General features: G+C 45.4%; 1 protein-coding gene across 1 annotated transcript; it reads left to right on the top strand.

The window, feature by feature from the left end:
• The first annotated feature begins 1,358 nt into the window (after window positions 1–1,358).
• LOC123075620 (glucan endo-1,3-beta-glucosidase GI-like) lies at window positions 1,359–2,611 on the top strand. Its single transcript, XM_044498180.1, has one exon. It carries the CDS (start codon window positions 1,455–1,457, stop codon window positions 2,382–2,384), a length of 930 nt encoding a protein of 309 aa, XP_044354115.1. The 5' UTR covers window positions 1,359–1,454; the 3' UTR covers window positions 2,385–2,611.
• Window positions 2,612–10,387: the final 7,776 nt, after the last annotated feature.

Below are 10,387 nucleotides of genomic sequence, written 5' to 3'. Positions count from 1 at the left end.
GTACTCGAGCGGCGGATCGTTGCCGCCCTCGAGGTGCTCGAGGATGAAGTGGAGCGTGCGCCCAGGCATGCCCCACCACAGACGGCGGGCGACGGTGTTGTGGCGCCCCTCACCATCGTCTTGTTGGTGGAGGCGAGCTGCTCCTCATGGCGGCGCTGGAAGTACGCAACCCAGTGCTCGTGGTTGTTGGCGGCGTACTCCGGGCGGTCCCGCACCTCCTCCGGCAGGGAGGCCTGAACACGCTCGATCTCGCTGTGGAAGTGGGCGGTATCGATCGGCTGGTGGGGGGGGGGGGGACGGGCATGCCTCCGGCGCTGAGCCTCCACCACATCCCGGCACGTGCATGTCAGGCGGCACCGAGTAGTTCGCCTCGTGAAGGAGCTGGGCCTCCCACTCGTGTAGGTGGCGGCGGCCGAAGTCGTTGGCCGCCGCTCCATCGCCGGGGAACCGCTCTCCCATCGATGGGCGTACACGCGGTGGTGTAGACGGCGGCGAGAGAGGGAGACGAGACAGCGGCGAGTGTGTCCACCGGCGAGGGCAGGGGTCGGCTTTTATAGCGGCGGGGGGGGGGGGGGAGGGTGTCAAACGTGTGTACGCGTGGTGGGAGGGGAGGCACAACGCCGCCCGTGAGGAATCAACTGAAGGCTGACCGCTGGCGGCTTTGGCATTGATTCCCCGCAGGAAATTGAGGCGATGAGGAAGACGAGACGAGGCTGACCGCTGACTCGGCGTCCCCACAGGGTTTTCGCGCCAAAAACGCTTCCCCGGGCGCCCCCCCAGCGCGCCGGGTTCGGCCTGAATCCACCGGCGTCAAAATCGGGCCTAACCGGCGAAAATAGGGCTTCTGGGGGTGTGACTGGGCCGTTTTTTTATGCCGGCGATAAAAAAGGGCGTTGGGGGGCCTGTTGGGGGGAGGGGGGGGGGTGTTCGAGTGGAGATGCTCTAACTGTCATCATATCTTACTTAAATTGGATCTCATCCACCATTCCAACACTGTTAACGGAGTATTATTATGGCATGAGCATGAGCTTACTATACTGACATAGGCGGCCAAACTTAGTCAACGAAGGTTTTCAAGAACTAAATCAATGTTGATTTATGTATGTACCCAACTAGCTGTCGACGAAAAGTCCAACAAGTTATCCAAAATTTATGTAAAACTAGAAATAGAAAATTTGGCACGATAGCAGCCGCGCGCTGTCATCGCCAGAGCCTATAGAACATGGCAAATTGAGGCTAGGACCAGGCTGGGCGCCCCCATCATCGACGATAAAATTAAATGGTGGAATAAGGAACCGTCTAATAATGCAAACATATAGGAGTAACATTCACATGCATCCATGCATCTTTCTGATCTCTCCCTGTATATATAAGTAATCGCAGTTCTTATCGCAGCAGGGAGAGCAAAGTCATCAACCAGAGAATTCTGTGACCTGCTTGGTCTCGTAGCTACCATGACCATCGGCGTCTGCTACGGCGTGGTCGCTAACAACCTCCCGCCGGCGAACGAGGTGGTGCAGCTCTACAGGTCCAAGGGCCTCACCGGCATGCGCATCTACTTCGCCGACGCCAAGGCTCTCTCCGCGCTCCGGGGCTCCGGCATCGCCCTCATCCTCGACATCGGCGGCAACGACGTGCTGGCCAGCCTCGCTGCCAGCGCCTCCAACGCGGCGAACTGGGTCCGGGACAACGTGCGGCCCTACTACCCGGCCGTGAACATCAAGTACATCGCCGCCGGCAACGAGGTCCTGGGCGGCGACACGCAGAACATCGTCCCGGCCATGCGGAACCTCAACTCGGCCCTCAACGGCGCCGGCCTCGGCGCCATCAAGGTGTCCACCTCGATCCGGTTCGACGCGGTGACCAACACCTTCCCGCCCTCCAACGGCGTGTTCGCGCAGGCCTACATGACGGACGTGGCCCGGCTCCTGGCCAGCACCGCCGCGCCGCTGCTGGCCAACGTGTACCCCTACTTCGCCTACAAGGACAACCCGCGGGACATCCAGCTCAACTACGCGACGTTCCGGCCGGGCACCACCGTGCGTAACCAGAACAACGGGCTGACCTACACGTGCCTGTTCGACGCCATGGTGGACGCCGTGGTCGCGGCGCTGGAGCGGGCCGGAGCGCCGGGGGTGAGGGTGGTCGTGTCGGAGAGCGGGTGGCCGTCGGCCAGCGGGTTCGCGGCGACGGCAGACAACGCGAGGGCGTACAACCAGGGGCTGATCGACCACGTCGGCGGGGGCACCCCCAAGAGGCCCGGCTTGCTGGAGACGTACATCTTCGCCATGTTCAACGAGAACTTCAAGACCGGTGAGCTCACCGAGAAGCACTTCGGGCTGTTCAACCCGGACAAGTCGCCGGCGTACCCCATCCGCTTCTAGTACGTCTGGCTGCATATCGATCGTCCATGCATACGTACGTACACACATGAATCGTCAACCTAAATAAGCTGAGCGTAGCTCAGTAGGTGAGGCGCGGGAGTTCCGAGTCTCGCCTAGAGCGTTTGGTGCCTACCGAGTTTTTTTCTATAAAAAATGCCAACAGGCTAGTCTAGCCCGCGTTGGTTTTGTTATTATTTTTTAATAAGCTGTGCAGTGCCAGCACTATATGATACGGGGTCTATTTTTTGGAATTACTTTTATTTGTAATTATTTATTATACGCTGTGAACATTTTTATAATATATTGTTGTTTATTTTCATTAAATATAGAATATTATAGTTGGAAATGGTGAAAGTTTTATAATATTTTTGAGTCTATTTATTTTTTTGTAAATGGTGGTGAAAATTTTATATTATAGTAGTCAAAATATATTGTAGTTACTTTTATGAAAGTAAGAATATTTGAACTCAAAATGCTAACACTTAAAAAGTATATAATTAGTCTTTTAGTTGTTTTATTAAAGTAAAAATATTTTTAAATTTTAATAAAGTAGCAGTATTATTTTGAGTCTTTTAATAAATTATAAAAAATGTAATTACCGGTCCACAATATTTTGCTGGTCCATGGCCATGGTGCCCGCTAGAGAGCCAACCATACTCAAGGATGAATGGCTTAGAAAAGTTTGGAAGGGCCAACACATGTGCATCGGCGAGTTTCTACTTAAGCACTTGAAAGGCTTATTCCTGATCAGTAGACCACTGAAAGGAGTCCTTTTTAGGGCATCAAACAAAGGCTGCCAATAATGCCATACCCCTGAATAAACCTCCCATTGTACCCTGCTAGGCCAAGAAATCCCCTGTGCTCAGTGATGTTTTTAGGGGCAGGCCAGTTAGTTACTGCAACAATTTTAATAGGATTTGTGGCCACTTTTCTCCGGGTGGTTCATTAGGAAGGTCTTCAATGACATGAATGGGGTGTTTATTTTTGATTGTCAAAGCATTCAACTTCCTAAAATCATTGCAAAGTCTCCAGGTTCCACCCTTCTTTTTAACAAGAACATCAGGGGAGGAATAAGGGTTCACTAGTAGAAAACAGGGCTTTGGTCACAGGGCAATATTAACATTAGTCCCGGTTCAGTCACGAACCGGGACTAATGTGAGCATTGGTCCCAGCTCGTGCGGCTAAGGCATTAGTCCTGGTTCACCTGAGCCCTTTAGTCCCGGTTTGAGACACGAACCGGGACTAAAGGGTGCGATGCCCTTTAGTCCCGGTTCGTGTCTCAAACCGGGACTAAAGATTAGACCTTTAGTCCCGGTTTGAGACACGAACCGGGACTAAAGGGTGCCATGCCCTTTAGTCCCGGTTCGTGTCTCAAACCGGGACTAAAGGGCTCATTTTCAAACTCTATCCCCCCCCCCCCATCGCCTTTTCAGTTTTGTAAAAAGCAAAAGAAAATGATAAAAACTTCAAAAATTAAAATCCTTCCAGATGTAGTTATGTTACTACATGTACTAGTTAGGAAAATTTAAAAACTTAAATTTGGACATGTTTTGCAAAAAGTGTAGGGAAAATGTAAAACGGCTATAACTTTTGCATACGATGTCAGAAAAAAACGTATAATATATCAAAATGTTCAGCACGAAAATCCGCATCCGATTTTGACAGCCTACGGCCTGTTTGCAAATTCTAAAAGAAAAAAAAGTTATGCTCAAATTTCTGTTTTTTATGTTTTGTTAAATCTGGTCAAACTACTTATTCAAGAAGTATTAGTGTTACTAAATAATTATTCAAGAATATTAGTGTTACTAAATAATTATTTCAGTTTTTTTGAATTTTGGTCAAATCTGGTCAAACTGTGGTCAAACAATGGTCAAACTAATTATTCAAGAAATATTAGTGTTACTAAATAATTATTTCAGTTTTTTTTGAATTTTGGTCAAATCTGGTCAAACTGTGGTCAAACTATGGTCAAACTACTTATACAAGAAATATTAGTGTTACTAAATAATTATTGTTTTTTAAAACAATAGTTTCAAACTCAAACAGTGAAATGTGTGACTTCATGCTCAAGCTAAATTCCTGAGGGTTAATAGGATTGACATCTTACTATTGTCAGGAAAACAACAAGTGCAGACTTGGAAACGAGGGAGAATAGAACTCGGAAGTTAAGCGTGCTCAGGCTAGAGTAGTGAGAGGATGGGTGACCGTCCGAGAAGTTAGATGATTTGAAATGATGAGGGGTGATTAAATATTAGATGTTAAATTAAGCAATGATGAGGGGTGGTGATTAGAGATTAGAGGTTAAAATAATTCAGAAATTTGAAAATCATAAAAAAATTCAAAAAGATTTTGAATTTTTTTTTGAAAAAAAATTCATAAAAACCGGGACTAAAGGTGGAGCTCCAGGCTGTAAGAACCGGGACTAAAGGGGGAGGCTTTAGTAACGACCCTTTAGTCCCGGTTCAAAGGCCATTATAAACCGGGACAAAAGGCCCTTTTTCTACTAGTGGGTGGAGCTGTGTTAGATTATATTTTGAACAACATGTGTTCGATAATCTCTTCCAGAGCATCTTTCTGGTGGTGGGGAAGTCTGTAGGCTCTTTGGTTAATGATCTTGGCATCAGGTACGTATTGCATGGTCACAAAATCCAGTAGGTTGACACGGAAGGTGTTTGGGGGTAGCTCCCATGAGATCATGCATAGAAATATTCTGTTTTCCTTCTCCTTGTTGGGCTTGAAATTCAGCCAGATTCTCTTCACTCTCAACGATATACACAATTTCAGGTTGTTCCTCTGTTTGTGCTTGCACCTGATTCCCTTGAGTGAGTTTGCACACATGTCTATGGCTAGGTACGTACCCATGGCTCTTTGCACCTGAAGCAGATCCCTTTTTGCCTAGCCTGTTGAATGAGAGCCTGGTTAGTGGGTAGGGTAGCTGGAGTGATTGCAGAGGTTTTTGGCATGTCAAAATTAACTTGTCTTTTGACAGAGAAGGGAGTAAATGTTGTTTTTTTGATATTAGTTGCCTGCTCCAATCTTCTGGCTATCCAGATGGCATCTTGTAGATCTTTAGGTTTGTTACATTGTAGATGAGCTTGAGTATAGTCAGAAAATCCAGCTATGAAGATATTAGCGTAATAATCATCAGGTAAGCTGGGGTTGTCCCTTCTCATTAGGTTCATATCTCTTTCAAACTGCTCAATGTACTAGCCCATTGTTCCACTTTGCACTAAGGCATGAAAATTCTTCACATTGTTGCAAATAGAACTTTCTGCAAATCTGTCTCCTAGATATCTGCAGAATCTATGCCAAGGAAGAGTTTCACTAGTGGAAAACAGGGAACTAGTCCTGGTTCCAGAGGGCCTTTAGTCCTGGTTCTGGAACCGGGACAAAAAGGTCGGGACTAAAACCCAAAACCTTTAGTCCTGGTTCGTAAGGGGTTCCACGTGGCCGCTGCGGGGCGCCCAGACAGGAGGACCTTTAGTCCCGGTTGGTAATACCAACCGGGACCAAAAGGCAGCCACGCGTCAGCAGCTGGCAGGAGCTGGGTTTTTGTTTTTTTAAGGGGGGTTTAGGGGGTTTTGGAGGGTTAATTTAGGGGTTTCATATTGTGTTAGCTAGCTAATAGAGAGAAGTGACCTCTCTTTCTCCGTGCTTGGTCGACGCTAGCTACTATACATATAGAGAGAACTCGACACGCTAGCTAGTAAGCAAATGAAGGAACCATTAATTACACAAGATCGTCATGAACATTTACAGAGAGAAGTGACCTCTCTTTCTCCGAGAGATTGGTCGAACAACAAGTTTTCGTATATCTATCCGACGCTACTACAATATACAATATAAAATTTCTTACGATCCCTAACGTCTGGAGGCGCCACGCCGCCGCGTCGTACACGCGGGCGGCCTCGTGCACGGTCTCGAACGTGCCGAGGCTGTGGCGGACGTCGCCGGACCGAATCTCAGCGTAGAAGGCGCCGGAGAGGCGCTGACGGATGCCGCGGTAGCCCGAAAATCACCGGCGGCATGGTGGCGCGTGGCGGGGCGAGGAAGTGGCAGAGGAAGCAGGGAGAGAGCGCGTGGCAATGTGGATAGCGATGGGAGGCCACGTGACGGGCGCCGCAATTTATAGGCGCGCCGGAAGCGGTGCGCCAAATCTAGCGCGCGACCTCCCGCTTCCCCCCGCACGCGCAATCGTGTCCCGCGCGCCAAATTTCCCGCCTCCGCTGGAGTGCGCGAAAATGTCCCCCGCGCGCTAAAATGACAGTTTACCGCGCGGGGGGTTTTTGCCGCCGCTGGTGGAGATGCTCTGAGCTGATGCGCATATAGTGCATTTCAAAATAGCAGTTAGTTCAACAGGATTAAGACGCTCACTGATTCTAATACAAAACTGTACCTGGAGATGAAACATCAAGAAACAACCGACTTCTTTTGCATGTTTACAACAATTTAATGAGAGTCTAGTCGTGCCTAACTTATAGTGCAGGAAGCAACGATTGCATACATATCTGAACTGACTAACCCAGCTTCCACAAAAAAAACTAACCAACCCTGTGAACAGGAAATACATATGAGTGTGGAGATAGATGGCAGCTAGAGGATTACTACTTATAGCCCGACTCCACTTAGCATATCAGAACAGCTCTGCAGGTAGTCCATTTCAACGGACAGACAGTCTTTCTTTCTAATACTATACAAAACTGAACTTGGAATGATTGGGTGGTGCATGCAGGGCACGCCTCCGAGCTAGCCGATGCCTACTGTATCCAGTGTTCTGCTGCATCCGGTGCCACCTCAAAGAACACCTTCTAGCTGGGCATTGAACGCCTCAGGGACGACGAGGTGCAGCAACTAGGGTGGAAGAAGTTCAACTACATGATGAAGAATTGAGTGAAGGGGTTAAGACGGTTGCGTTGTGCATGCGCTGCTTGCTTGCCGGTGAGTGTCACCATTGTGACTAGGTGTTCTTTGTTGCCTATGCCCTCTGTAGTTTAAGGTGTTTGTTCTTTTAGCAGCCCTTAAAATACTGCAATGTAAACGATTGTCTTCTCTATGTCTACAGCATGCACTAGAAGTATAGAACTAATGGCAGTGTTTTGTCTATACAATATATTAGTATATTATACATGTTTTTGTTTCTAAGTGTATTATAAATTAGTATAGACTATCTATCATCCTTTCATTCAGTCTTTGCAAAGAAGTTCAGTTGCCTTCCGTATGGTTTTATCAACAGTTCTTTTGTGCAGTTGACACAATGGTATGCTGTTTGTGTATAGTTTTATCCACCATTTATAGGGAATACATATATTTCTTAGGTTCCCTTGCTGCAAATGTTAGAAAACTTAAATACACTGAATGAATGTATTTTTAGATGGAAAACGCCATTTCCAGTAATAGTTGGACAACCTCAAAAGAATTGCTCGAGTAACATGTTTCCAAGTAGCAGACTGCATAATCTTTCAAATTATAGGCAATGTTATACAAGAAACACTGACCTATGAGTTTTTTTACGGTGCACTGATCTAGGAGTTAGTATAGTACTTTGTGTTTCCTTCTGAGCCGGTGCTTAAAAGCTAATACGCACCTGGGATTGGTTAGGACACTGTTACCAGATACATTTTCAATTTCAGTCCATGGTGGAGATTTAGTGGAGATGGAGAAAGTGAGCATGTAATGATATAATCAGTACAATGGCACAGAGCCAAATCAGAACTCATGAAAGTGGACATTTCTCAGTTATGATTGATCAAAGTACGTTAGAAAATACTCCCTCCGTTCCTAAATATAAGTCTTTGTAGAGATTCCACTATGAACCACATACGGATGTATATACATGCATTTTAGAATGTAGATTCACTCATTTTGCTCCGTATGTAGTCCATAGTGAAATCTCTACAAAGACTTATATTTAGGAACGGAGGGAGTAGTAAAATGCAGCAATTTAGAACTAAGACGCACAATGAAACTAATTGAACATGACCGAGAACTAATGGTAGTGCTTTCCGCCGCGGCAACTTACTTTTGGTTTCACTCATGACAACATTTTCTCAAGATTTTTAGGTTGCACGATTTGGCTTTTGGAGGCAATTTCATCTTAATCTTTAGTTATTTAGTCAAAATTATCACAAGACATGGTCCTAACCGTTTCCAGATTTATATCTTTGTTCAATATGCCTTCGCTGAAATTCTGAACAAGCTAAGGTGCTAAGCTCGTGGTGTAATTCTTATGGTGGAGGGAATCATAATTGATAGTGGGACAAAGTCCGGCCTGGCGGCTATGCACGTACAAGTATAACTACATCGCCTGCCTTCTCTGAGTTCCAAAAGAAATTCGCCAAAATCAAATATCACAACACTCTGTTTAGGCGGAACAGAAGTGCCTTCAGTTTACGAGATCTCAGAAATTTTGAGAATAGTAGGACATGATCTGCAATTGTGTCTTTGCAAGTTTTACTGATTTAGTGTTTTTTTTTGTTGCAAGGTCCTAAAACAGTTTACCCTTCTGATCCCTAGATTTTCTTACTAATTGTAGATTGTTGAAACTTCTTGCAAATAAATAGACAATATGTTTGGGGTTTATCTGAGTGCCTAGCATGGTGCAACAGTTATATTTTTCATCAACGATGTTGAAAGAGCTATATTTATGCATACTCAAATGTCCTATGCCCCCTCCTGGTCACTGTTAGAACTTTAGAAACATGTCACTTATGTTTATGCATGAGGATTTATAAACTTTTATACAAATTGTAGGAATATACTACAGTTAGTGGATTTTTTTTGGACAAATTGTAGGACTATTACTGTTTAGCACTTTTTGATGAGCACTTTCTAATTTTTATACAAGTTCCGTAGCTGTAGCACTTTAATTTGGCACGTTGTCTTTTATTTCGAAACTCTGTGATGGCACTTTGTTCAACATCTGTTTATGTTGCCATGTAATCTGGATGATGACTAAGGCGTAATTTTAGTTAATTAACCTAGGCACTTTGTTATTTACATTGCCAGTTTGTTATACAACACAAAATACAAATGAATCAATCTTAATGCCTGCATGTTTTATTTGCTCCCATGATCACTTCTGGGCGGATCCACATGCAAGTTGAGGAGGCACGGCTAAGGCTGGGAGGAAAGGCGTTGTCGTCATCGCCAAACTAGGAGCTCTACGCTTTGACGGTTCTCGCTTCAGTTATGGATTGCCTGAAGCTTCTGAACAGTTTTTAGTTATTTCTTTCTTACATTTTCACTTTCAACACTAATTCATTGCCCGAAGCTCGCAGAGTATTACTAATTGCTTGCTATTCATTATTGCCTGAAGCGAGAGAACAATTTAGTATTTCTCCGGTAATTGATAGTTGTTATATATATTCTTGTGTTTTCTTTACTGCGGAGACCACTGATTATTCACCCTGGAGTACAATGTTTGTGACTAACACCTATTTATCAACACATTGCCTGAAGAAGTTTGCAATGGATCAACCTTGAAGACACTCGGAACATTTACTCGAGTGAAGGTACTCGTGGCGCACTTGGCACTGCCATGCTGGTCAGGTCGTTCATGCTCGACCTCGCCGATTGTTGACCTCGCTGGCTTGACAGCGTCCTTTGTGATGCTGAACATAGGCGCTACTCTCTTGGACGCCGCCGACTCGGGTGCTACTCTCCTGGACGCCGCCGACTCAGGTGCCATCTCTGTCCAAGATTTCATAATTTTTTTATGCATCAGTACATTGTTTATAATATTCTGTAGAGAAATCAATTCTGCATAGAAAAGCGATCTCCTGAATTAATTACAAGTTCATCTTATCTTCGATAAAAATTTGTGCCCCGGCCCTTATCTTCAGTCCTACTAACAGAATGCAGATATAACATATTTTGATTACTGTCGTGTCGATTATGCACTAAAAATCCAATTATAATAAAGTACCAAAAATTGCTTTTCCTTCTGAATGTCATTGGTGATATACTGCTACTTTGTTTGTGGGTTGTACATGCTCGTGGAGTTT

Source organism: Triticum aestivum, chromosome 3D, assembly GCF_018294505.1.
Source record: "Triticum aestivum cultivar Chinese Spring chromosome 3D, IWGSC CS RefSeq v2.1, whole genome shotgun sequence".
Taxonomy (NCBI): Eukaryota; Viridiplantae; Streptophyta; class Magnoliopsida; order Poales; family Poaceae; genus Triticum; species Triticum aestivum.
The sequence above is the reverse complement of the archived record's forward strand: the minus strand, read 5'-3'. Positions and strand labels throughout refer to the sequence as shown.

Coding starts and splice junctions, on each gene's coding strand:
- LOC123075620 (XM_044498180.1), top strand. CDS start 1,455: ATGACCATCGGCGTCTGCTACGGCGTGGTCGCTAACAACCTCCCGCCG.